Below are 27689 nucleotides of genomic sequence, written 5' to 3'. Positions count from 1 at the left end.
TCCCTCGGCACCTTTTTGGTGTGTGATTTCTATATAGAGCTAGAGATGTCCCTCCAATCCACTGAATTTCGTAGAAAAAAAAGAGAAGGCAACCCAAACCATTCTCTTCCATGCACGTCACTAACACCTGACAGACCATCACGAATTCAGGATGATTCCAGAGCCTTGAATCATGGTGCCCAAGAAGGTGACGCCCACACACGCTGCAGCAGAGACGGCACACATGGTCGGCTAGAACTCGATGATGAAGAATTGGAAGACTCTTTTTTTTTTCTCGCCACCGACTTTGGCAGGGGCGGTATGATACGATGCGCAGCTAGCGCAAATCTTCCGCGAGCGTGACACGCTTGACATTGGTGTTCTCGCTGAAACCCAACAGGGAAACGATAGCAAATTGAATGGATAAACCCTTGATGGCATCTCTAGGCAGGCACATGCCTACCCGTGTGCTACGCGACTGCTACAGGTGATGGAAAAGATGGCGCAAATGGCAACGCCCGGCCTGTTGCTTTTTCTTTTTCTAAGAGAGTGACATTTGCGGCGTCTCTCGATTCTTCGTTCCCCTTGCTACAGTTCGAAAGGACGGTGAAGTGATTCAGTTCCCGACGTCGATCTCGCCGGCTCTTACTCGCGTCCGGCGACCGTTCCGGTGCCAGGGGTGGAGAGGAGCCGCGAGATCGATGGCCGGTGTACATACATACTCTTTTCTGTTTTAGTTAGATCAGAGTCAGGTCCTTTGCTTCGTCGACGGCAACGTGAAGACAAGCTTATTCTGGCGGCCTAGGATCCGGACGACCAGTTCTTTCATCCCTCCAGAGCATCTCTGGCGATTGTGGCGGCGACGTCGCGTCTTCTGGGTATGGAGCTATAAGATATGCTTACTTCCACCTTGAAAAATCAGGTTGGAGTCTTCCTTTTGGAGTCTATCCGTTGCTGATTGCTTGGAGGCCGCCAGCAGTTCTTGAGGCGCCGTATCTCCTTTCTCTTGGCGACGGATTGGTCAGACGTTCAACGTTTCAAGTGTGGATTGACTTATTTGGTGCGCCGACTGTTGTAGCATTAAAAGTATACGTCGCTTCTTCGGATGTTCCTTCGTCGAGTTGGGAATCGGCTTCAACTTGCAGCTTCGGCATTCCTCTCTTCTAGGGATGGCGCGTCCAGCGGCGGCTCCGGTGGTCGGCGTTGAAGATGACCGGGATAGTCTTACAAGGATTTGGATGTACTTTTGCTTTTATCATGGATGTCTTTATAAGAAATGCATGTAAACTTTTCTATCAATAAAACTAATGCCACCCGGTTTAAAGAAAAAAGAGAATGACATTTCATTCGTAGGGCACCGAATTTCTGATTAAGCTGAGAATCATATGATCAACTTTTATGTAATTTCTTTTCATTTGTTGATTTTTTTTTGAGAGAACACGATGCAACGATGCATGCAGCTAGGAACTATGTTTTTTTCTGTCCTAGTCTCCTAGACCAGGAATTCACAAGTCAATGCTGCGTGCATGGTCAGGTAGGGTTTTCTTTTCATGTTCTGGAATCTCACCCGACAGCGACATGTTTGCGTGCAGTTTATTAGGGCATATGTACATGCACGCCACCTAGGCCTCGTTTAGATCGCAAGTTTGTATAACATTTGGAACCTTTTGCGTTTCCGTTTGTATTTGACAAATTTTATCTAATCATGGTCTAACTAGGCTTAAAAGATTCGTCTCGTGATGTACAATTAAACTGTGCAATTAGTTATTTTTTTTACATACATTTACTGCTCCATGCATATGTCCCAAAATTGATGTGATGGAGAGAGAGTAAAAATTATAACATTTACAATGCATCTAAACGGGGCCCTACAGGCTCTAGTCTAATCAACAATTTTAACAGTGCCGTAAGCAGTGTGCTTCAGTATCATTTGCTGCTGCTACTCGCTAACCGCCGTGTGATTTTACTGTGACGCACACATGGCGTCCTTATCCAAACTGATCGAGGGGGGCCAGGTCCAGGGCCGACCGGCCACGTCGTGCGCCAAGCCGAGATATTTTATGGACCTCGTTTTTACACGCGTTTCATCCATCCCAACTGAATGGCTAGCTGGGTGCAGAGTGAATTTGGAGCCTATCCATCTTTTTGGCGTTGGGGTAAGGTAACTAACTACTAACTAGGGTCAGGTAAAGCGGTGATGTCCAGACACACAAAGGTTCCTTTGGCCTGCTTTTACAGATTCGTGTCACTGTCCTCACCAGCAACGCAGATATTATCCTATCCGCAGCTTTTGAATGTTGCTCAGGATTCCAAACTTTACATCGTTTTTGAAGAGGAAACTATTTTGATTTGTGAAATGAACAAATATCGTAAAAGAATCTCTTTTCGTAAATAACACCTTTTTTTCAGAAGCTGCCGGCAAGAACGCTGCTCGGCATGTATTGGTAGAGAAGAAATATCATGCAAGTACGGTGAGGAGGAGACAGACTCTGATAATTACGTTCGGAAACAGAGAGAAGAAAAAGGACCACGAAGATACTTGCCGTACAATATTTTATTTTTAATGCTCTCGTGCATTGTAAGACCACAAAAATAGCAAGGGCTAAAGAACCTTTGGTAGATGCTACATAGGAGCATGCTTTTATCCATCCATGATCCATGCACTTGCACACCCTATCTTTATATAGTTGTGCTGCCAATTATTTAGGTCCATTAACTTTGAAAAAATAGTGGCCGGTCGAGAGAGAGAGAGAGAGGTGGATAGGACCGGCCCGAAACATCAACGAGCATCACGGTATTCCGATTCTTCTCTTTCGTGAAAGCTCCTGGCCCTTCGGCACCAACAATGTCGCAAAATTCTTGCCACGGCTTTGTTGCAGGTGACCACCGTGAAAATTCAACCACTCACGGAGAAATCACCGCATCAGATCCAGACAATGAGATCCTCCATGGATCATCGTGGAGTCGATTTTGCATTTACTTTCTACTAATTCACAAATATCTGGTAATGTTAGCTATGGTAACAGTAACAAGATGTAAGCAGACTGAATGCTATGCGAAGAAGAGAGAAGAGAGAAAAAGTGAGCTATAAACTTATAGCCGGCTAAAAGGCCAGCTTCGACGTAAAAGAAATAAATTTTTTTATAAAAGAGATAAGTGAACTATATATTAATAATGAAGATCACTATTGTACGAGTGAGTGAAAACCCTTCGCAGCCAGCAGCCTGCTGTATATTAATCTTGCTCCAACGCAAGCCGCGCAGCAGAGGCCACGCCGGAATTCTGGATCCTACCGCGGCACTGGCAGGCATCCGGTACGTGTGATTCCCAACCGCATGTGTCCGCGTCCCGTGGACGGACGGCCACGCCCGCACCGGGAGCCGTGCAATCAACCACCAGGGGCAGGAGCGTAACTTCCACAACGCGAGCCGGACCCGCGGCCCGAGGCAGGGGCCCACGTCAGGGGGCGCCGCGTGGACGGCCAGGTGGCCGCCCGCCGGGCCTATAAATGCGGCCTCCCCGCCGGGGCATGGGCATCGCATCGCCGTCGCATCTCGCTCGCCGTTGTGTGACTTGACCTCTCTCTCGATCTGCTCGTGTTCGGCCTCTGAATCTCCGAGAGGATGTCGTGCTGCGGAGGCAACTGCGGGTGCGGCTCCGGCTGCAAGTGCGGCTCCGGCTGCGGAGGGTAAGCTCCTCAGATCTCTCTGACGAACATCTCCCATCTCCCGTATGCATGCATGGGTTCGTCAGATCGTTCAGTTGTTCTTGGTGTGGATATCGTTTGTCCCCTTGTTGAAGGTGCTGGGGGATGGGGGCTCGCCTCCGCTCCTGATGCCGCTCTAGGATGACGGATGGTCTCTTGTGATGCTGGGTTCTTTGATCTACCTGTGCGGCGCCATGGCTCGATCTGTTCCCCTTCCTTGAGGGTTTTTGCAGGGCGTGCATGCAGACGCAGCAGATAGCTTGCATGGAAATGTTTTTCTTTTGGGGGAGAACCTTCTGTGTGGGTGGATCTTTGATTAGAGAGGATAGAGCTGGGAGATTTTGCCTCCCCCTTTTTTTTAAGAAAAAAACAAGAGGTTTTTCTCATGTTCCTTCATGTAAATTCCTGTCTGAAATTATATGCATGCAGCAGTTTGTGCTCCTCAAATCGGAGAGATTCTGATGATCCTGACATGCCGCTTGTATCATCTGCAGGTGCAAGATGTACCCGGACACGGCTGAGCAGGGCACCACCACCACCCAGACTGTCATCATGGGCGTTGCACCGACCAACAAGGGGTATGTCCCTCCCTCCCATCTGTACCATGTACTGTTCAGCTTCCGGCGCATAGATCGTTTTGACGAGGTGGTGATCTGATCCACCATCCTCTTACGTTTGCCAATAATAGCCAGCAGTTTCTATGGTGCAGAATTGTTAGCCGTACTATTTTTACGGTTCTGCCTTGTGCGTTTGTGGTAGGTGATCGGTTGTGTAGGAAGTAGTACTAACTTCTGGTAGCTTATATGGTTTTAGTACTGTCTGCATAGTGGTACAACAAATTCCAGTCACCATCAGCAGCGAGAAGGAAGCACTACGCTACGACAAAAGCAGTTTGTGTCCCTCATGAAACAAAACAAGCAGCTGCTTCTTTTCCCCGCGCCAAGGCCCCCCAAAAAAAAATCCAACAAAAAATGATGTCATGTTTACTTGTCCTGTATTGAAAAGTCCGAGACGGCATACGTAGCTCCTGGTAGCGAACAGGCCAAAATTGCTCTGCAACTCGACTTCTGAACTGAAAAAAAAAATTGATGATGTTTCTCTTACGCGCAGGCACGCCGAGGGCGGGTTCGAGGCCGGCGCCGGAGCCGAGAATGGCTGCAAGTGCGGCGACAACTGCACCTGCAACCCCTGCACCTGCGGCAAGTGAGGAGCTCATGGCCATGGCCGGACCGGACGAGATCTCGGAAGGACGAAGCTAGTATAGCAGTGTTTGTGTATTCGTCGTTCGTTTGTCTGAAAGTATGTGTGGCATGCACGCTTAATAACAGTGTTGCGCGTGCTGCTAGTAGCTGGTACTGAAGGAGAACAATAATGATGGTACTGAGATGTCGCCGTCGTGTCCTTCCCTCCCCGGCCGGGCACCTGTGGGGTGCTCTAGCAGTGTGTCGTTTGGTACTCTGATCTGTGGCAGGCAGGCCATGCTCTGATCTGTGGTGAATGTGTGTGGCCTGCTTGATGTCCCTGGTGTTGTAACCATCCATCTATATCTATCTACATCCATCTTGTGTGCTCGACTGCTCGTCTCTTGACATGAATTTTTTTGTTACTCTCTAAACTCCAATAATTTGGTTGTCCTCCACTAAATTATGCCATAATGTTTTCGGGTTGCATTGGAATTTTCTGGAACTAAACAGGACAGCGGCGCACCATGATCATGCAAGTACAATTCAAAACATCTCCATAAAAAGGGAAAAAGTATATAATCATTCTAGGTTTAATATTTCAAATCTTGGCACTTTGCTCCTGATATAACTCGTTATACCAATCAACATCAGAGCAGCTCACTTCAATTAATCAATGTAAGCAGTTATCATATCAGAACATTCTACAGGAATCTACCACTACATGCTCTGAACTCTGAACATATATTTGGCTGTCTTCTTATTCTATTATAATTATGGCATTACATTTTTCTGATCACATTCGAAATTCTGAATGAAGCTAAGCAAAACATTTTCCACCATGATCATGTAAGTGTAGTTCCAAAAAATTGAAACTGAGGCAAATGGAGAAAGTGATCTATTTGTTTAATATTTTGAATCTTCACTGGAACTAAAATGGTAACATCAGTGCACCTAATATAACTAGTTATGACATTAGAACAACTCACATCAATATTATGGGAAAAAGGCATGCGCCAAACATTATCTGATTTGTTTGCTGAACAATACTGACATTCTTGTTAAAACACCCTGGTAATCATACTCAATAATTACAGCACCCAATATTGCAGGTGGTAACAACTATCAAACACAGCACTCACCAAAGGGATTCTGTAGAAGATACTACTACATTCTGAATACTCCATGTCTGAATTTTCTGAAACTTGACAGGCACTTAGGGTGGTAATGGCTATTGATGCAACCAGAAGCAGTATCATGAGAGACAAATAACCAGAGACCTCCATCGATGACCTGGAGCCTGGGATCGCTCTCACCAAGCTCCAGAACGCCGGAGCGTGCGCGCCGAGAACAGGCTCAACGCCATGAAACACAGGTACTGGCGCGGGGACATCGGCCGCGGCAAGGTGCCGCTGGGTCATCCGGGACTTCCCAGAGCTGGAAGCTGCTTCAATGGCAAGATCATCACTGCCGTCGGCGCACTCGAGGCCGGAATGCCGTCCGTAGGCGGAGCCGCGTAGGAGGCGGACGCCCTGGTCGGTGCAGTTCGCCGCGTCCACAAAGACAAGCACGAGCTGGATTGGATTCGGCCCAGGATCAACCTCTCGAGGAAGACACTGCCGGCGATGGTTGGGGGAAATTCGTGGCGACGGGGTTGGCGGACGGGCCGCCGCGGCGCCGCCGGGGACTGCGCAGACGTCGTGTCGCCGGATTTGGGGTTTTACAGATCAGCCCCTACTTTTATTCGGTAGTTTTAAAAAAGGCCTCTACTCTGCAGTATGCCCCCTATTTACAAATAGGCCCTCAATACTTTACATATAGACCCTCCTCTGGCTTCTCGTTTTCGCTTCGTCTTGCCGGCCCGATGGAGCGCTGGCGACGTCGTTGAGTCGGTTGAGCAGGAGGCCGGTCAGGAGCACGTCGAGTAGCGGCGGGGACGCCGGGGCGCTCGGGCATGGCGACTGGCGAGGCACGGAGCAGAGGCCGCGCGCACCAGGGTCGGGGGTGGACGGTATCTCACTTACCGACCACTCCTTGGTTCCCAGGAAGCCGTCAGATCGGGCACATACGGCCTGGATTCGGTAGGATAGCAAGCTGACATGGTCGTTTTCCCGGCCTCGACGCCGCTGCTGTAGGGCTCCGGCAGTCTGGCCGCCTGCTTCTGGGGCATCGGCGGCGCCTGACCTGTCCTGTGCTGCGACACGCGCCTCGGCCTCCAGGGCGACCAGCCGTGGCGGAACTGGGCCGCCGCCGAAACGTCGCGCCGTTGCCTGGGAGTTCACCTCTGCAGACTGCAGCTCTGCCAAACGAGCATTTGCTGATACTTCATCAGGAAAACAAATTTGCCAGTAGCAACCAGATTACGTGTCTTTTTTTGGCTGAATGCTAGACGATTTCAGTGAGTTGAGCATCCTGGATTCCTGTCACGGATCATTCGATGTGCTGGCTGAGAACAGGTACAATGGCTAGTTGGCAACTGGTTCATCCCCAGTTTTTCCCACGCATGCTGAGCATCCTACCGTATTCTGGTCGTATCATCGACATGGATCCTTTTGCTCTGTCAGTAGTCAGTAGCACGAGTGCTGCTAGAGCTTCCTCCCGTCAGGAGGAGTGCACGCACTGACGAACGGGAGCTTGAGCGGTGAGCCTAACGGGAGACAGAAAAGTCCACGGGCCAGGGCTGTTGCGAGTTGTCCTGCGATGCATGCGACTATGCGAGGCCACCGGCGGCGTATCCTCTCCTGGAGCTGCGGCTCGTCCTCACCAAGCTCGCAGCCGCCACCCTGCCAGAACTTGCGCGCCGAGAATGCCCACATCGGCGTCGGCAAAGCAGGTGCCGCTCGACGGCTCGACCATCCGGGCGTCCTCGCTAGGAGACTGCGTCTATGGCGAGAAGATGGCCTCCGATCCGTCCCCCGCGCTGCCGCAGGCGGAGCCGCACAGGAGGCCGACTACTCGACGCGCTGGTCGCGGTCGGCGCTGCACCCGAGTTCGACCCAGAGTTCATGGAAAGAGCAGCGAGGAGATGCTCTCCAGAGTCAACCCTCCGGCTGGTGGCGTCGAAGGCCACCTTATTGTTGGGCTCAACGCTCAAGCAACGCTGAAACCCGGCCATGGGCGGCGGTCTTTCTTCTCGTTCTTCTCTGCCTCTTCAGTTGGTTGTGGTCTTGTGGACTTGTGGTGCCGCAGCGCCGCCACGAGGCTGCATCCAGTTGAAGCCGGAGTCCGGGAAACTCTTGTAGAAGGCATTTCCGGGACGGGTTGGCGGACGGGGCGCCGGCGGTGGCTGCGAGGCCGTCAGGTCGCCGGCCTGAATATTTTACAGATATGCTCCTGCCTCTGTCCAGTATTTACGAATCGCGATCCGATAATTTGCATATAGGTTCCTAATTTGAATCGCGATTAATAATCATGATCCGATATTTTGCATATAGGTTCTCGTACTTTTACATATAGCCCCCCGTCTGTCTTCTTCTTGTCGATGGCGCGCCGGGGCTCCGATGTACGCGGCGTCGCCGGCGGATGCTACTTTGCCGTGGTCCTGGAGTTTGCCCGCAGGCCGCAGCGATCTCTCCGCCCTCAAATCTTGACCCAGTACGCCAATGGTGGCCGCGTCTTCGTCCTCTGCGCGGCACGCGCCTCGTGGCCTCCAGGCGACCCGCCCTGGCGGACCTGGGAAGGTCGCCGCGCCGCCGCCCTCAACCACGGCACCGCCGAGGCCATGCAGAAGCTCGTCTTGACCACGTCGCTTTCCCGGGCGGGCTTGGATGCCGTCCGCGCGCGCGGCACGGCCGTTTCCTCATCCGTCCCCATCCCCGTCCCCGACCCCGACGGAACGGCGGCGCGTTGCTCCATCTCGGCTCGCGCCTGATGAACCGTGCCGTTGCTGGGTGTCCCTGCGCTCCGCACATCCTTCCGAATCGCCAAGCGCGCAAGGGTGTTCATCGGATCATCTCGGCAGTTAAGATGGCACCAATCGGATGCTGCATGCTTTGATGCAGCTGAATTGGACATGATTCGCTCACTGAATATTGGCTTCAGAGTTCTGGCGCATGTTGTTCTGATAAAAAGTTGTTTGCTGATGATGTGTGGTTTGCGCGTTCTTTTTTTTTATCAGATTACAACGAACAGGCATTTGCCGATACATCACCAAGAAAACTAATTTGCTAGTAGAAAACTGATTGTGTGGCCTTTTTTGGCTGAGTGCTACACAATGCAGTTAGTTGAGGAACCTGTAACGGATCAGTCGATGTGCTGAAAACAGGTACAATGGCAAGTTGGCAACTGGTTCATCCCCAGTTTCCCACACATGCTGAGCATCCTACCGTATTCCCGTCCTATAGCTGCAATGCTGCATTGAAGAACTTGCTGGTGCATAAAGACCAGGTAGGTACATCTCCTGTGTGACCATCTTGCTGATTGGAATAGTTCTTTCACCATTTCGTTCTAGCTATTTGCCCATCAGCTGATTTGAGGAGATACAAAACCTTTACTACGTGAACGGTATCATCGTGATAATCGCTGGATCGAACGCTATCACATACAAAACTCATTTCAGAGATAATATCACAGTCATACACCGCAATAAGATCAAATATAAATTTAATTATTACATAAATCTATACAATCTGCAGTATAAGGTCCATTAGGAGCCTCTTGGGCTAAAGTGTTCAAATAGAAAGCGCAAAATGGTAGCTAGACTTCTGGCCCATCCTTAATCTTCTAGAATCTCCACCACAGAAAAACTCAAGCGTAACATGGGCTTCAGTCGTACCATCGGAGTCGAACTCCGGGTCGGATCATGTATCGTACCAAGCTATCACTAGAGAATAAGATAGGTCCACGTCACCATCCGTATGCAAGTTTTAAGTGGACTATACTAAAGGTATAACAAAATTTAAGAGATAAGCTGGAGTTTCCTATGCATGCGTATCATCAAGTATATCATCTTCCAAACTTCGAACTCGAGCCATTCCGGCATCCCGGACTTTCGGTCCAACAAACACCTTCCAAAACCATCAAGTCGGTGCGAGGACTCCCACTCCTCGCACTTCAACTGCCCCAAGCAGGAAGTCATCACTAGAGGGAGGTAGAAAATATGAATAACACTATCTAATAAGAATAGAAGAAGAGTAGGGTTATCCATGACCGAGGACACGGCTATACGTATAGTTTTCACCCTGCAGGGGTTGTACACCTGAACCCACTCGAATCGAAGCCAGTGGGGGATCAGCCAACTAGACGAGATACTGGTCTACTGAAACAGAAATAGTAGGCTTGGTACCATCCGGCTTTCCTGGGTCTTGGGCGCATTCTCCCGCAAGAGGTCGCCTCGGAACTGTGAAGCCTCCCTTGCATCTCGGAGGGATATGAGGTCAGCACCTCCTCCCCCTGCACCAATACTCGATCCTCCTATCGGCTTGGTACCGTACTTGCTAGCCCCGCACCGGGCCCACCCGCATAATAGGTAAGTAGTGTGCACGCTTAACATAGTCCCACTAATCATTGTTACCCTCAATCGGTCCTCATATGCCGGAGCGAGCATCTTCGTCACGTGTGTATCCACCGCAGCGGTCCGCTACTGCACCCATTACGGGTGCTCCAACTCCTCGACCAAGTATCTATAAAAGATGCACCTGCCACAAGTGCTCCATAGAGTGTGCCAAGATGTACACTCCTAGCCCTCGATTTGAAGATCAAATTAAGTTCGCTCGCTCCCTGCTAAATGCCCTATTCACCAACTCCTCAGAAATGGTTCCCTACTCACGCCAAGACTATCCATCCATTCCCACACATACACATGCAAACATAGCAAGACATCTCATATATATCAAGTGCATAGGTTTACAAGAAATTTAGGTAAATAAACGGTCTATGCAAGTTCAGCTCATCATAATAGAATGTAAAACGTAGCATATCTAACAAGCAATGCCTAATAGGTAATTAGATTGTAGATAGGCGTGAATCTAAGTTCTCTTTGTAGTCTTCTCAGCTCCCCTGCTAGTCCTGGCCGTCAATTAGCTCTTCATCGACGGATCCTTTTCGCAAATACGTGTAGATACAGGGTCAAAGTGCAAAAATGCATAAGAGTAACCAAATAAAAACCAAATCACATCAAAACATACTCTAATAGGTAGTTTATGATTTTAGAAAAAATATGAAACTGGTTTCATAATTTTTGGAGGTCCGGTTGATTTATTATGAATTTTCTAAAAAAATATTTTTGAGATTAATAAAAGAATATTGGAAAAGAAAAACACTTAGTAGTCAGCATGACGTCACTGGGTCAGATCTGGCTGATGTCAGCAGTGGACCTTGCTGACATCAACGCTGACCAGTCAACTGGTCAAGGGTCTCGCGGGGCTATAGGTCAGCCAATGGATCTCACCGACAGGTGGGACCCATGGGTCTGGTTGGGGTTAAAACAAAAGGAAAAGGAAGAGGGCTCAAGCTCTTGGGCTCAAAGTGTTGGGCTGTCTTAGCTAGGCCTAACACAGCTCGGCTCGCTGGCTAGCTTGGGTATCAGCTCAGCCTACGGCTTTGCAGGCCAGCTCGGTCGAAATAGGCTGGCTCAGGGGCGGGAGGGGGGGGGGGGGGAAGGGGACAGGATGGATCGTCTTTGAGGTGGGCTGCTTGTCTTCTGGCCTGGTCCGGCCCGTCTCTCTTCCTACTGCTCCTCTTTCACTGGCAGAGCGGCCCCACGCATCGGCATTTTCCTATCGCTGGGACCCACGTGGGTCCCGTGTATCGATCGCAGACCGGATCCGGTGTGGCAACGCCCGGATCGGGTGTGGTCACTACTCGTGTGTGTGCGTGTGTTCCTAGGCGCGTGTGTGGCATGGGCGCCCACGAGGTGCTCGGCCAAATGCCGTAGAGGCACCCGCGTGCACCACATCGCGACGTTGCAGGGACGTGCGCGGTCACCATGGCCGTGGCGTGGCCACGGCGCGGCGGCGGCAAGGTCAAGGCGAGGCGGCCGCGCGTCTGGCCGAGGCAGGGCGGCTTGGTGTGGGCTCAAGGTAGGGCCTTTCGATCGTGCAGGGCGTGAGCGCGTGCGTGCGGGCACCAGAGATCCTAGTACACGACACGGCCAGCAACGGGGTGGCGCACGAGCCAAGGGCTCGGTGGTGGGGTCAGGGCGGAGCAGCTCGGCTCGGCAAGGGCGGTGCAAAAAGACAGGGCCTTTGGGACGGAGGTGGCGTGCGCGTGCACAGGCACTCGGCTTCGGCCAAGGCCGCAACACGGCCACGACGCTCGCGGTGCTCCGGCGTAGTCGGGCCGCGGTCGCGTCGGGCTGCAGCGAAGGAACGGGCAGAGACGATGTGGCTCCTGCAAAAAAAAGAAGGGATGGGTGGTCCTAGGCACGCTAAGGGAGGGCTCATCGATGTGGCGGCCGGCGGCAGGAGGGTGATGGACGGCGGCGACCTACCGGCTAGCTCGAGAGAGATGGGGCGTGAAGCGGTGGTGAGTCGTGGCCGGCGGGTCAAAGCAGTGCCGTGCAGCGCGGCAACAACGGTGAAGGCGTTCAGGCGCAGACGCGGGGAAGAACTCCGGCGGTGCTCCTCCCTTCCTTCTTCTCCTCTACCTTCTTCGCTTTCTCCTCTTCTCCCTCTCGGTGGTGGCGGTGGAGCAGAGGGAAACCCTAATAGGGCGCTAGGGTTACGGCGCCCGCCGATTGGGGGTTCTTATAGGGGTGCTCTTGGGTTTGGGCGGCACGGACGTCGAGAATTTGGCCGGCGGGGCTTGGCACGCACGAGGGGGGTACGTGGCTACTATCGCGCGGCTGCGCGCGAGGGTCTAAGGTTTCGGGGGCGCGCAGGTGGTCGAGCGAGTCGTGTGGGTGACGTAGGGCTGCTACGGCGCGACCGTTGGGCGGCCTTGTCACGAGCGGAGGTGGGGCAACGCGGGTGGGAAGACGTGCGCAAGTGGGGAGTGGGAGAGGCATTCCTGGAGGAAGATGGTAAAGCTGACAAGTCGTTCCCGCTTGTCAGCGGCTCGGGCGAAGGGAAGTGAGAAGGATGTGCGGTGAGGCGGCGTTGGGTTGGGCTGCGCCGTGCTGGGTGCGTTGGGCCGGCTCGGCCACTGGCTTTTGGCCTGCCCGGGTTGGTTGGGTTGGGCTGAGGGGGTGGTTAGTGAGGTTAGCCTTTAAATTTAAATTGAAGGGCACACTTCAATTTAAATTTCACCAAATTTACACAATCAAAATAAATCCAAACAAAATAAATTCAACTAACTTAAACAAGCAATTCTGGGAACAAATTCCAAATAACTCCAAATGTTTCATACTAACAATATTATCCTTATTTATATTGGGTTAAATTGCTAGGAATTTGAGGGAGATGAGATGCCAACCTTAGGTTATTCTAGCTATTAGCACTTGCATAAAAAAATTAAAATTCACAAATTTTCAACTTATAACATTTCGATAAAATTTCGGGATGTTACACCAGTAACCAGATGTGTAGTTTTATGAAATGCTTTGTTTTGTAAAAGCATTACTACTCGTTAAAAACAGAGTGGTAACTTATGAAATGCTTTGTTTGGGAAATGAAATTTATATGGAAAATAGATTCTATCCGGAGGGAAGACATCCTCTAGCTTTGTCCTAACGGAGAGGAGATACTCATTCATCTGAATCTCTTTGGTAATAAACTACGTCAGTTATGAGACGTCGAGATTACAGGCAAGCTTGGTGAGGCTGCGGACGGGTCGATCGGGTACCCAGGGACTGTCTACCAGCTTTGCACACGGTTAGTTGCAACAAGGCTTATGCGAGTGCTGATGCCGCAACAAAATACTGTGATAGGATCCCGTATTCCTGTGTTTCAGCTCGAGAGATTCAACAAACAAATAACAAAGCAACACAGCACATAACGGCGACCAAATGGCACTTGCATGCCGCATTTTTCATAATCGGAAACTGCACCGATGCGGTGTTATACACTGTACAGACAGATCATGCAGTCGATCATCAAATATTTCAGGTCACCAGGCCTACCTATCATCCATTTGGAGAAAAGAAGCATGCTAAAACAACTGTACATTCAGCATGAGAGGGCAGCAGGGCGCCGAAGCACAGACCGGTGGCAAGCCTGCAGTATCCACACCATCTGGAAGAGTGACAGGTAATCAGAAGCGAAAACAAAGGCATAGCCAGGTTACACCCAGTAATAGAATAAGCTTGTAGTTTTAACCTTATGAGGTAGCACTTTTGTTACCACCGGAAAATATGAACACCAAGTTGCACTGAGTTCCCCATGATATGCACATCCACAAGACCCTGACAAGGCAGATAACAAATCAACAATAAACCAACCCTGACAGGGCAGATGACAAATCAACAGTAAACCAAGTATCACGTTGCAATGTGAAATTTGTGCTGCTTAAGGTGTGATCACTGATCAGTGATGATTCACTGGAGATTATCATGTACTGCGGTTGCAATTCAAGACAGCATGCCAGAGAATGGCCAGTACTGATCAGTGCAATATAACCATGTACATTAATTGTTAAGACAATTGCAAAGCTTCTCCAAGGCCAAGGTGAAGCAATGCCCTATTTCACCATTTAATTGTCTTATTATCTAATCCACACTCTTATTGGCCCCCTCTCAATCCTTGAACTGGACATGACAAAACAAACTAGTTTGCCGCTGGGTGATCTGCCAGCAGCTTAATTGTTCTGTGGATCTAGTACACATGATAATATTACTCCCTCCGTGCCTATCTATGTTCTAATAGACTTGTGCACGCCCACTAAGAGAAGTAAACAATGACTACATGCCACCGTACAAAAACGCCCCTTGCTAACTAATAAAATTTTGTTTGTCACCTAAACCAACCATTATGACCAATGAATGAGCAAAGCTGCCAATCTTTCCATGCTCTAGAATCCAACATGCCAAACATATAAATATAATCCAAACCTTTCTTGGAAATTGCGCTCAATCAGATCCGTAAAAGCTGATAGTCGTTTGCCGAAGGACTTCAGAAGTTCGATCAAGGCTATGAGATGCCACCTATTACATAAAAAAGGGCATGTATCCCATTTAAAAAAAAAGAATTCTTAATGACATCATGTCGAGAAAGCATAGAGGAAAGGGTGTAAACCCATTACCAGATATGTCAGGGCTGTGTATCTTTCTTGACTTAAATATAAAGGCTTTCCTCTCTGCATTTCATGATCCTGCATTGAACCAGCAAGCCCGAAGGGAAGGGGAATAAGTTCACTTCTAGGCAAGAAAAAGAAAACACCACTTTACATCATTGCAAAATTTCATGCGCAGGATTTTGCCCTCCCGACCTTGCAGTATGCCTTATGCAAGGACAAATATCAGTTACCCCCACTTAACAGTGGCTTTGCCCTACGAGCTAGGCATAAACTACCAGAAACATTAACCTCAAATAATCCATGCTTATCGACAGAAATCAGAAAAGAGCATCAATACACCTTTTCAGACCTACAGCAGTATGGTCCATGAGATTGCCCAGGCAAATCAAAATTTTTAGAAGCAACAAGATTCACCACATCAATCCATCTAAAGTCTAAGATGATTAAGCACGGCATCAAGCCATTTGAAATCACTTTCATATTGCTATTGTAATTTCTCCAGAAAAATGAAGCATGTTTATATTTCATTGTTGAGATGTTCAATGGAGAAACATGAGGATAATATCAAAATGAAAACAGCTCACAATTGGGACCATCAGCAGGACGAAAATTCAGTGATCATAACAAACATGCCTAAGTCCAAAAAAACAACAAAGCATAGGAAACTAGTCAATACCTCCTCACCAAACATGTCGAGGTAGGGAGATGGCCAAAAGGCAAGACGAGCAGATCGCTGCAACAGGATCGTTGTTTTCTGCACAGCACATCCGTGAAAATAGGAAAGCAGCTTTATCTCAGAAGGAACAGAGGAAAGTACACTGGCCATAACAATTTGGTGTGATGACAAGTAACAAGCTAATACATACCCTCACTAAGAGAAATATGCCAACACCAGCACCACATTGCGACGCATGATTCAGGCATTTACCAGTCCTACAAAGAATAAACAAAAATTAGGATTTATCATTTGATAAATTACATCAGAACCAGAACAAGGTTAATTGGAACTGTAAAAGGCAAAGTGCTACACCTGCAGCATGGTTTCCAACTAGGTGAACATAGTTTGCCACAAAGCAAACACAATGCTGGTTCATCAGGCACTATGCCACAATCGGGGCATTGCATCTTGATATATCTGGTCCAAAAAAAATGACAAGCCATTAGCTCCAGAAAGGGTGAAAAAGCTTAACCCATTAAGGCACAGCTCATGCAAAACCTCATTCCAGCTTAGAAGATTCAAAACAAACCTTTCTAGGAGAACTTGGTAGACAGGTGGCAGCTGCATCAGCCTAAATGGAACTGCAGGGGTAGAAAAGAGTGTCCCTCTATATTTGCGGGAACTGTAATCTTCACAGAAATGCTGAGACCATTTTAAGGCCAGCATATGTACAGAGACATCTTGGAGAATCAGGTCCAGTGATGGAATCTGAAACAGGTTTTCCAATTCTCCTATTCCATTCAGCTCCACTGTCAGTGAAGAACTTCCATCTTGCATGCTATTACTCAAGTAAAGATGTGATCCTTCCCAAATATTGGAATTGTCATATAAGGGTGATGTTGCAGACGATCTTAGCAGCTCCCAAAGCAATGCACATCTTCGAAGATAAGGATACGTCAATTTACGGACCATATCTTTTGGATGACAAGATGGGTCGATATATTTGGATACAAAATACTCTCGGGCAATATCATATCCTGACATTGTCTTGCAAACATCATTAAGAAGGCAGTCACTGAAGCTAGATCGGTCAAATGTTTCCTCTCCGTAGCATGTTATCATGGCCTACAGGAAAATTCATACAGTAGCATGCTTTAAATCAAATACAACATATTAACTGCAAATCCCAAGAGAAAGCAATGCAAAACAGCGTACCTGAATGGCACAAACAACATAAAACAGATGGACGAAAGGGATGAAGAATTCAGCAGATGATAGAAACTGAACAGGTAGACAGAAAAGTGTTGACATCAAAGAAGAAAACGGATCTTGAGCCAGGACTGGATCAGCGCATTGTTTCCAAAACTGGACATCAGGGAAGAGGGGCCCCCCCTCACCTGGATCAACCATAGGTGGCAAAGAGCCTGTTGAAGATGAAAAATGTGAGAATTAGTACCTAAATATATATACCATAACTGATTTAGAGATATGTGCGTGAGCAATAAAATAATTCATTTTGCGTCCAGGCCACCAAAACCAATTTTAGAAGTTCATTGCACAAGCTGATATGACATTTTGGTTTTTTCAGATCATTAAAACCAAATAATACCTCTTGACATTTTCCTTGTATATCAGACATCTAATGCTAGCATTTTAAGATGACCACATTAGTAGTTGAAGAAAAATGACTTCATTTAGCTCCACTTCGGCTTTGACATGTAATGGAGCTTTCTTGAAAGGCACACAACCTACACCACCTGGTGCACACCCTTTTGATTTAGTTTTATTTACTGAGCACTGGATATTAAATGCTTAGAATTTCTTTCTGCAAAGCAAAAAATAAAAGGATCTCTTTAATCGAGCACTTTTTTCTTTACTACATCAAGAAGGGCGTACGCAGTGCGAAAGCTCCAACACAAGATCGGGTCTGGGGAAGAGAATTCCTAGACAGCCTTACCCTTGCAAAAATCCTAAGAAATTCTGCAGAGAGGCTGGTTCGAACCCAGGACAGAAGATGCATCAAGAAGATGCCATGATTTTACAACTTCAGCCCAGTCGAGGTCAGAAGGTTTATTGATTACTTCAAATCAATGCAAATATGCCTCGACTGGAATTCTTTACTATGAATGTTACATCAACTCAGGATTCAGTTAGATAACAGGTATAAAGCTAACAATCACCAACACAAAGAAAATGCAAAAATACAACACACAGGGCTCTCATGAGCAAAGCAAAATAGGATCATAAATAAGAGAAAAACTAAAATAACAAAATTGGTTCATAGTATACAAATCAGCACAGTAAAGCAAAAAAAAGGCAATAGTAACAAATCAAAGAGAAAATCTGTACAGATTCTACAACAGAAACAGTAGCAAATAATCAACACAATAAAGAAAACAAGATAATAGTAACACCGCGAAAAAAAGGAAACATAACCTGTTCTACGATAGAAACACTAACAATTAAGAGCCAACATATTACTCATCAAATCACTTATAAGAATCCATGAATTCGACTATTTCGACTATTTTATAAACTGTAAATGTTGTAAATTCCAAGCTGAAAGAAATAGAACGCTCATGATTCCTAATGGAAGTGGGATTAATATGACACTTCAAAACATGGGAAGGTCACATGAAGGGAAACACGCTTAAAATAGGTAGTGGGAAAGGGCCCACTATATACCTTTTCGCTTAGTAGCATTAAGAACGTCTTTATAACCAGAAATGCAGGAGCAAATAGACCCTGCTAATAGTTGAATGCCTTCGAATCTCAGAAGAACCTCAAGACGATTCAAATTTCGTGCAGAGTGCGCAACACGGAACAATAGTGACAATATGAATCCACTTGATGAATTAAGTTCACCACGCAAAGATTCCAAGCAGGACTTTGGCTCGATAGACTGGCTTAGCATCCTACCACGAGAAGCGATTTCTGTAGATACCACAGAGTACCTTAGTGTATCCCAGAGAAATAAAGATGGATTGAGCCTTTTCCTTTCAGATGCTGAAAAACCGCTGGGACCACGATAATAGTAAAGCATAGCCAATCTTCGAAGAGAAGGTTCTAAGGCTGGCTCTGTAGTGTCATTAAGCTTCCCAGATAAAGCTTTAAGAAACTTGCTTTGTCCAACAATTTTTCCAGCACTTTCAAGAAGTGATAGTGCACGAGGAAACTGTAAGTTACTTGTTTTTGCATGTGATGTTGTAACTACCTCAGGTGTCAAGGTTTCAACAAATGGTTTCACCTTCATTGTTTTACTAGAGAAATCAGGTGATGCTGGAAGAATGGAATTTGCAAATCTGCGACATACAGGACAAAGCAACTCTCCCTGCTCAAAGCAATGTGTAAGCACAGGATCAACAAAGATAGGACAAGTTTTAAACACAATAAACATACCAGATCGGGATCAACAATATGACCACCTTCAAAACCAAGTCTTCGGACATATCTGTAAGGAAACATAATTATAAGTTTCTGCAAACATCAATCAACAGAATGTGCACAGCAAGCGTTATCTATTAACTCATGTAGGCTCCTAAACAACAAGTTGTATAGTTTATTTCAAGTCCCGAACACTTAACTTGTATCCTATTAGACTGATGAAAGATCACTGAACAATAAATCCACCATATAACATCAGAGAACTTTCTAATTCATGATTTGCCACTCCATACCATCATGATTTTAAGTTTCAAAGAAAAATCAAACCATGCCACCCAGCAACAGCATGCAGTGGGGAAATTTAGATGCTGGAGCAAAATCTGACTCAAGCAATGGCAAACCATCAACTGGGACCTATTGGATGGCCAAATGATGGATTGCCCATAAATTAGATGTATCATCCAAAGGTTATAATTTGACGATTGTGTACATTTGTACTCCTATAACTGCAAGTTCACCATTAAAACACAACACCAACCCAAACGGCGCAACTGTGAAATTCATTTCCTGCCTAGAGCTAGTTACAATCAAACAAAAGAGATCTGAAGGGGAACACCCAGCATACCTTTGTTTCAAGGAAAACAAATATCGATCATGACATTCCTGATGTACAGCATGGCCGCAAGAAGAAATGTGGATGCCATCACAATTGATAGGGCCAAATCTGTTTCTTGTACTAACAGAGGCAGAAGATTTGGAAGGTACATCATAGAGAGAAGAATGGCGGTGTTTTGCTGATAGACAACTAACATATGTTCCCAGCACAGAACGCTTGGGGCTTCTTGTTTTCTTGGAATCAAATGTGATATTTGAAGCAGCTGATGGCGACGTTTGCTCAGCATTCTGAATGTATGCATTACTGGATACAAATAGATCATCTAAAATAGAGTTGTAAATATCAGCTTCAATTGCCTCAAGCGTGATGGTTTCATCTGCATTGCTGTTGCAATGCCCACTTGGGAAAGACGATATATATCGAATCAGTGGATGTTGCTCATTTGAAAAATCGAGAAAGGCATCAACTTCCATGCTGTCTAAATCAAAAGATGGCTCTACTGTTGCATCATGGACAAGTTCCTCAGAAGTTGAAGAACCAGAGACAGAGGAATCAGTTGAATCTTCCTTTTTGACTGATCCAGATGTCTTGTTTGCTTGAATTGGGTTATCCCAGGATGGATTACCCATCTCAACAAAAGTTGCAAGCCGGGATTTCTGAATTATAGAACACATAAGAAAGCTTAAGTCATATCAACATGTCAATATACTGCAGAAAGGACAGTTGCTACTTTAAGACCTATCAGGTAACACTAGATAATGTCAGGTCAACAATGATTACCTGAAGAAGAATCAAATAGCATAGAGGGCTTTTGGAATCTGAGTCCCGGCACAGGGAGCAAACTGGTACTGACTCCTCAGAGACAACACCATTTGAACTGGACACATCTGTCTCTAACATTGGAACGTCATGCCCCTCATTTTCTGATGACTTCATACTTTCAGCAAATTTGGACTGCTCTGCCCTCATCTTTGCCTAAAATAAGTAGGGTCCAATAGAAGAAAACTGTGGTTAATGTAAGTTATAAAAAAAGGCCAAAGTCAAGTAACGTCACAACCTATGCAAGGGCAAAGTGTAGCGTGTAGACATACTAGTATTTTAGATTAAAGAAAATTGAAAAAGTTGTCTATTTTTCGAAAGCTAATTCAACAAAGACAACCACACACTTAAATAAAGGTGGGATTTGAGACATGTTGAACATGTAATTAAACTATATACGAAATTCAAAATTAAATAGTTTACCATAATTGCAGCTTGGCGTTGACGTGCTTTTGCTTTCTTCTCCATGGAATCTGAAGAAGTTCCTAGGCTTTCTTTGATACTGGAACTGTCTGGTGTAGATGGGACTATATGTGGTGCCAATTGTCTTAATGTAAACATGCACTCCTTACTTAACTTGGCAAATTTCTTTAATAGGCTCTCAATTAGAGATGGGATATTACAGTACTTGGATCCAGAGAAGGTGGCATCATTCTCTTCTTTGTATTTGTGCATTAACGAAACAAGCAGGGTCAACAAGCTTTCTTTCTTTACTTTGTCAGATTCTGGGGAAACTACTTCAGTAGAGTAAGTCAATATGGGAAAAGCATCTTCTGCGTACGATGACAGAACAACCCAGGATTCATCATCATGCTGCACCACATCCATGCCATACTGGTTGGCATGTACTTGTCTTTCTGATTCACATATATCAAGCGCCAACCAAAGCAGATGCAAACCCGTCACAAGAACATTATCAGGGGCGCGTGATGCGGATGATGCCTCACTGTAAACAGCATAAAAGAGAACAGCACGAACAATCTGAAGGACAGCCTTTGAGGTTGCAATGTTAGAAATACTGCTCAGTGGGCTAAAAACATGAGTCCACCTAGGTAGCTGGGCATTAAGAGCAGAAATTTTGCAGAAACGGTAATATCTCTCTTCGGCAATTTGCAATTCCCTCGAATTCCAGCGCGGATGATACAAGTCCAATTCCTTCCAGCAGGATTTGCTAAGTACATACTTACCCTGTGATAAGTTTCTATGTTAATCTTGCATTTTAAAATAATTTGCAGAATATGTTACAGAAATTAATGGACTAATACCTGCTTCATGCCACATGGATTAGAATAAACTGCCAGCGAATCCAGAACATTTTGAAGTTGGTCACTTGATGAAAGATCGCGAGGAAGAGACTTGACAATCTGGCTATGAGTGGCATCTCCAATAGCTAACTTATAAATCAATTCCCTCTTCAAGTTGTCGGCTGTGGAAAGCCCACAAAATCGGCGTTCTTTAACCAATTGTATAAGAAAAGTTAGCATTTCTTGCATTAGAACTGATTCGTACCTGAAAAAAACATACTGTCAGAACCTACACGTCACATAACACAGATCTTCAATTTTTTGAGAAAATTTTCAGTAAGCAATTAGTCTGAATAACCGAGGAATATAGTGAGGACAATGGAGAAGGTAAAAGCAAGGATGGAGATAATATTTCCTTAGGCCATGAATGGATCTCATGGATTGTGGAGCCCAAATTGAACACAGGTAGTTTTGAGTTTTAACTCAATGCCTAACAAACCTTGTTACTTTCGATAAATTTGGATAGAACTAAAAAGATCATCTCTCCTTTCTTTTTATGAATAGTGCTTTTTGACTTCTTATGGTCTCCAACATGTGACCTTGACCGCCACTTTCCTAACTTTGTCAATTGCTACTAATAAAGTTATACAAAGCAATTTCATATAGCTTACCAGGATGCTTTAAAAAAATTGACTATCAAACTTTAGTAAGTCCAATGGCACGGATTCTGGGACTCCATACAAAAAGGGAGTAGCTGCTATCAATGGACCTATAATTTTGGGCTTTCACATAAACAAGTAGGACTGATCAATAACAGAACGGAGTAAATGGTATCATAGTTTCTTGCCAATAAAAGGCACAAAGAAATGAAAATGGCTGCGGTTTTTCCTTATTCCTGATAACAGATAAAATGTACTGACGGAAGAACAGCGTGTAGCACCAGAAGATAAAATGAGCAAAACGTAGTCACAGAGAAAGTCACCATGGAAGACAGGTTGGAATAGTCATTTTAACTTTTTTTCACCAGCTTAACTTTATTAGTAGGTACTGGCAGAAATAGAAGTGACTGCACCGAACCCACAAACCTACGTGTACGTAAGGTAGTGCCAGAAATTGAAGAAGCAATACGAGAAAGAAAAAAAAAGGTTGACAAGCATCTTAGGGCTTACTCATTCTGTTCAGCAAGATCCAAAGATGTATAACTGGACAAACCAAATCGCTCTTGAATTGTCCGCACAAAGAACTCTGGAGAAGATAGTGCAGCACAGCATTGAAGAAGAAACAGATCTGACTCCAGACCTTGTTCAAGCCTGGAAATAGAGGTAACAAGATAAACTTAGCACCTTTGTTTAAATAGTGAATCAACATGTGATCGATATGAAATTACCGTTGCACAGAGCGGTACCACTCAGCACTCAGTATAGCTGCATCACCATTCTTACGCCACATTCCAGCACGCACTTGTGCGCAAAATACTCTGACTCTCAGTGGATGCTCCATCACAATTGAAGCAAACCCATAAGGCTCACAACCTCTGAGTACATGAGAAAAGAACTCACAGGATTGCACTACTGAATGTTCATCTGGCCTGGCATCCTCTCCAAAACATCTCTTCATTGCCTTCCGCAATAGCAATGAAAGCATACGGTGCAAAGGGATATGGAAAGAAGTTTCCTGTGAACTGACGTCAAAGATGACGTGAGGCCAACCTCTTGTGTTGAGTATCCCTAGTTCCTCGATTCTTGAATCAGGATGAGCATACAAAAGGCTGCCATCAGTCAGAGTATAAGTAATGGCATTCTCATCGTGCAGTCGTATATCTGTAGTGTTGCTGCTGTCAAGCATCTTCCCCTTGCCTGTCCTATTACTAGCTGGAGGTATCCCTTCTTGGTCAATCTGCATCCTGTCGCAATGATCTTGAATAGGAGAACTAGATGTGCCATGATAGTCTGCAATACCATCTGGTTGTGATCCTTCATTTATCTTGACACCCATCACGCCAATCTTTGTATTTGAACTGGTTCCCTTATCAGAAGTCCAATCTTCAAGCGAAGCCATAAAATTACGAGAATCACTGCTGCTAGCATCAAGGGATGACAGCTTGCTCCTCAGAGCTATGTCAGGTTCCAACCAACTTTCAATAGCTTTCAGGCATTGAAGCATTAACCAGACAGCAGGTGATGGCAATCCACAAGTCAAGGAACTGTCTCTGCAGCTTAAATTGGATACTGAGCTCTCCTGGGAGACCCTTCCAACTTTTGCATGCCGCTGATTTTCAGCACTTTCCATGCCTTTTATCGCAGTGGAGCAAACAGTAACATCAGTTGATTCATGTTGATCAGGAGGAGAAAATGATCCCTTTATCAGAAGATTCTGGACAATTCCAAAATAGTGCCCCAGCACGAAAGGCGCAGATAGATGCTCATTCTCATCTTCAGCATGAATACTTGTCACTCTCTTCTGAGGATCCATTCCTTGCACAAGTGATAAGAGCTTAATCCATGACCTTGTTAGATCAGGCCTCTCATAAGCAACATACTTAGAAACTTCCTCATGACTTAGGACATAGTGTGTATCATCCAACAATCGAATAGAAGCGTCAAATAAATTTCCCCATTTGTTTGTCTGCAAATAACAAGGTGAAAAGAGTCTCCCATGACCATAAATAAAGATGCATTTTATGAGTCAAGATGCATAGAGTTGGAATATGCAATGGCATAAGACTAACAGTGAAGCATCTTATTCATAAATATTTTTGGACTCCACAGTCCACATCTCAAAAGAAAATAACAGAAACCATTCCCAGATATCAAAGTGAAAATTCTACTGGTTTTTTTTTCTTCTAAGCAATTTAAGATACTAGGCAAGCACAGCAGATGCCATATCGCTATAACATCATTGACGGAATAGCGTAAGGTACTATGGTCAGCCAAACATTTACAACCAAATCCAAGAAGATGTACCATCATACCAGAAAATAGTTCAGCATAAACATCAAACTCTTCAAGTTATAAAGAGAAGACACGAGCGTACCTGTAAACGACCATCCTCACCGATGCAAGAAACAAACAGATCTGTCAAGCATCCAAGAAGAACACCCAACAAATTAACCTCAGGGTCACGCACAAGCCTTGGAGTCAGTGTAGGCACCGTGAATATTTGCACAGAGAAAGTTGACATCAATGGATACTCCTCTAGTAGCGAATCATTGCCACCTTTGATAACTTCACCAAATGTGACAGGGTAGTAGCGTATAAAAACCTTGGCAAACTCATACTTAAAAGCAGGGTCACTGATCAGCTTCAATAGCAACTCATGCAATTTTTTAGCAACCTTCTTGTCAAGCAACCTTTCCGACCTTATTAGTGCATCCAACAGATCTTGGCACTCACGAATCCTTAGGGACAGAAAACTAAGAAGACTTTCACTGCAAGTGCAGAACTCAAGCATCATGTTAGCAATAGACATTGTCAACTCTTCAGCAACCCTCTTGCACGAGCTACTACCATCACCCTTTGCAGGGGGTGGTTCCACGAGGCATATCCTCTCCTTCCAGAACTGCAAAAGCACATCCAGCACAGGTCCTACAGATTGTGCAAGCTCCTCTGGAAGAGGCTTAATCTGATCAGCCCCTTTGTGCTTTGAGCAGAACCCTTCACGCTTCCAGGCGGTAGCATCTCCACAGTCACAACATCCACCCCCTGTATACATGATGGAGTAATCATGATCCTTATGATTACCATTCTGGAAGCACGGGACACAGATCGCGCATGTGGAGTCATTTTCGCAAGTCCGGCAGCGATAAGCAAGGTCACTCTGACCCCAGACTGACCCACAGACAGCACGCTCTCCTGCAGAGGAATGCTCCAGGTCATCAAGCATCGCTTCTGGCTCATAGTTGAACATCAACCACTGCAACCAAGACAAACTCTCACTGTACGCGTCGCCACTGCTGCTGCTGCTTGCTTCCTTCTTGGAGGGCTTTCGGGCCTCCAAAATATCAGTGCCTGCTGACAAGATGAGACTCACTATATCAGGTATCTGCTCCTTGTGCTTCTCTACGTACATGAGTAAGCCTTCTTGGTGCTCTTGCAGTTGCTCTTCGGGTACCCCATAGAGAATGAGCTTCTGCAGCGAGAGGGCGATGCCACACGATTAGCAAATTACAAAAGGCCTATCTTAGGAGTGAAAGAAAACCTGACACATTCTTAAAAGGCACTAGTAGGGAAATATAACACCAGAGTGTCACACGCTTAGTCTGAAAAATACACATTCCTTAGAAAACCCAATCTCAATTTTTTGCAATAAGCGTCACCTAATATAGCCTAAAAAAAAGGACCTACTCCCAAACTCCCTACACCAGTTTCCGTCACAGCAAACACACCAATTGTCTCACCAGCAAAGCGAATCGCAGCTCGCAAGCACCACCATCATCAACGGACAGCAACGGGTGCCACGGCCCATCGACCGCCAAAATCCCAAACCACCCGCCGAACCAATTCCAACCAATCGACTATACCGGAAAATAAAAGGCATATTTCCAACCAATCACGAGATGAGAACCCAGAGGGCGACAGCACACGGCAAGCAACCACCGCCGCGCGGGGCAGAGGAGGGGGTTGAGGATCGCGCACGAGGGAGGTGGGGGCGGACGGTGAGACGCGACGCACCTGCTGGATACGCTGCTCCGGCGTCATCTCCGGCGGCGGCGCGGCGGCCGCCGCCCCCTCGCCGGCGTCGATCCCGGCCATGGCCCGCAGCCAGTGGGCGCAGCTCCAGTGGCCCGATCGCCCGCCCCCGCGCCCCAGCCTCGCCGCAGAGTCAGCCGCCCGAGGGCCGGGGTCCGTCACCGCCGCCGCCCGCCAAAAACCCCCACCACTCCCGGATCACGCCCGCTGCCAGCCCGCGCGCGCAGATCCCGCGCCGCGAACCCCTCTAGTCGACCCGATTCGGCCTGCCCCCTCCTGCCGATTCGCGAGAAGCGAAGCGAAGCGAAGAGGAAGAAAATCCTCAACCCTAGCCGCGGCGGGGGTTATTTATAACTTCGCCGAAGAGGCTCGAGACGATTCGTGCAGGCCGGTCTGCACCCTTTCTAATTTCTTCTTTTTCCCCCCTTTTTTTTCTTCTGCAAATTGCGTGATGGGGAGGCTAGCTCATGGCGGATGGCGGCTTCGTGGTGGGACGCGATGGCGCGTGCTTATCGTCGCGGCGAGGCGGAGAGAGGAGGGGTGGTTCGCCCGCTGCCCAGTGGGTCCCGCCGAGGGGGCAGCGCGGATACGCCCGGCTTCGTTTGGTGCGTGGTCACTGCGAGTGGGCCCTACATTCGAGTGTGCCCGGCCCGGCCCGGCCCGTGTGGAAGAATTACTGGTGGCCGGAAAAAGAGATACAACAAGAAGCTTCACAAAGTTCTGTGCTTATTTGCATCAACAAAGTACAGTAATAATTCACGTGAATTCTGGCAATAATTTACTTTGCCAGAATTTGCAGGGCAGGAAGTCTTACAGACAAGTTAGGCAACCTATTGAGTTTCACATCAAGTTTTACCGTAATTAGTTACTGCACAGTCGTGTCAGTGATTTTCTTCGCCGTGGAGCAAGTTGCAGAAAAAAAAACAGTACAGAATTTTGTGAAGATATCGTTGCCTCATCCAATTTCCGGACGCAACGTCATCCCCTAATCTGGTCATCGATTGTTTTTGTTTTTTTTTTTTGAAAGATCAGTCATCGATGTTGTGAGATCTTGAACGATTGAACTCGGAATTTCAGATAAACGTCGACGCGAGAGACTAGACTCTCTAGAGATGTATGTCGATGTATGGATGTGTCGCCGTCACCAAGCCAAGGACGCGATGAACCTTCGTTATAATTAGTCGACATTTATCTGAAGGAAATTCGCCTGGCAGCTGACGAAACGGCCGGTGACTCGACTCGTGGAGGCCTCTGGCGTGAAAAGGGCAGAAACACGACGGCGTGGTTGGAGTCTGAGGTCTGAA

The 27689-nt window shown here is 46.7% G+C and overlaps 2 protein-coding genes across 2 annotated transcripts; one reads left to right on the top strand and one right to left on the bottom strand.

Annotated features, from left to right (window-relative positions):
- The first annotated feature begins 3508 nt into the window (after positions 1–3508).
- Positions 3509–5259, top strand: LOC112894558 (metallothionein-like protein 2A). The gene is made up of 3 exons (XM_025962307.1): positions 3509–3667; positions 4180–4263; positions 4796–5259. The coding sequence occupies exons 1-3, from the start codon at positions 3603–3605 to the stop codon at positions 4890–4892; spliced, it is 246 nt and encodes an 81-aa protein (XP_025818092.1). The 5' UTR covers positions 3509–3602; the 3' UTR covers positions 4893–5259.
- An 8478-nt stretch (positions 5260–13737) lies between these two features.
- Positions 13738–26850, bottom strand: LOC112893421 (E3 ubiquitin-protein ligase PRT6). The gene is made up of 19 exons (XM_025960739.1): positions 26368–26850; positions 24731–25825; positions 23085–24322; positions 22867–23007; positions 21719–21962; positions 20877–21641; positions 20415–20609; positions 19644–20290; positions 19034–19085; positions 18320–18965; positions 16850–17058; positions 16224–16759; positions 16007–16111; positions 15843–15909; positions 15653–15730; positions 14983–15051; positions 14792–14884; positions 14061–14146; positions 13738–13976 (listed from the first exon to the last, which is right to left on the bottom strand). Exons 1-17 carry the CDS (start codon positions 26446–26448, stop codon positions 14810–14812), a joined length of 6243 nt encoding a protein of 2080 aa, XP_025816524.1. The 5' UTR covers positions 26449–26850; the 3' UTR covers positions 13738–13976; positions 14061–14146; positions 14792–14809.
- Between the last annotated feature and the right edge of the window lie 839 nt (positions 26851–27689).

This window comes from Panicum hallii, chromosome 5 (genome assembly GCF_002211085.1).
Source record: "Panicum hallii strain FIL2 chromosome 5, PHallii_v3.1, whole genome shotgun sequence".
In the NCBI taxonomy this organism is placed as follows: Eukaryota; Viridiplantae; Streptophyta; class Magnoliopsida; order Poales; family Poaceae; genus Panicum; species Panicum hallii.
This window is presented reverse-complemented; position numbering and strand designations above follow the sequence as displayed.

Bases quoted from the DNA above. Each gene is read 5' to 3' on its own strand.
- LOC112894558 (XM_025962307.1), top strand. From the start codon at position 3,603: ATGTCGTGCTGCGGAGGCAACTGCGGGTGCGGCTCCGGCTGCAAGTGC. The intron at 3,668-4,179 runs GTAAGCTCCTCA...TATCATCTGCAG, and splicing joins TGCGGCTCCGGCTGCGGAGG to GTGCAAGATGTACCCGGACA. The intron at 4,264-4,795 runs GTATGTCCCTCC...TCTTACGCGCAG, and splicing joins GTTGCACCGACCAACAAGGG to GCACGCCGAGGGCGGGTTCG.
- LOC112893421 (XM_025960739.1), bottom strand. From the start codon at position 26,448: ATGGCCGGGATCGACGCCGGCGAGGGGGCGGCGGCCGCCGCGCCGCCG. The intron at 15,910-16,006 runs GTGTAGCACTTT...TATTCTTTGTAG, and splicing joins AGTTGGAAACCATGCTGCAG to GACTGGTAAATGCCTGAATC. The intron at 15,052-15,652 runs GTATTGACTAGT...GGTTCAATGCAG, and splicing joins TCGACATGTTTGGTGAGGAG to GATCATGAAATGCAGAGAGG.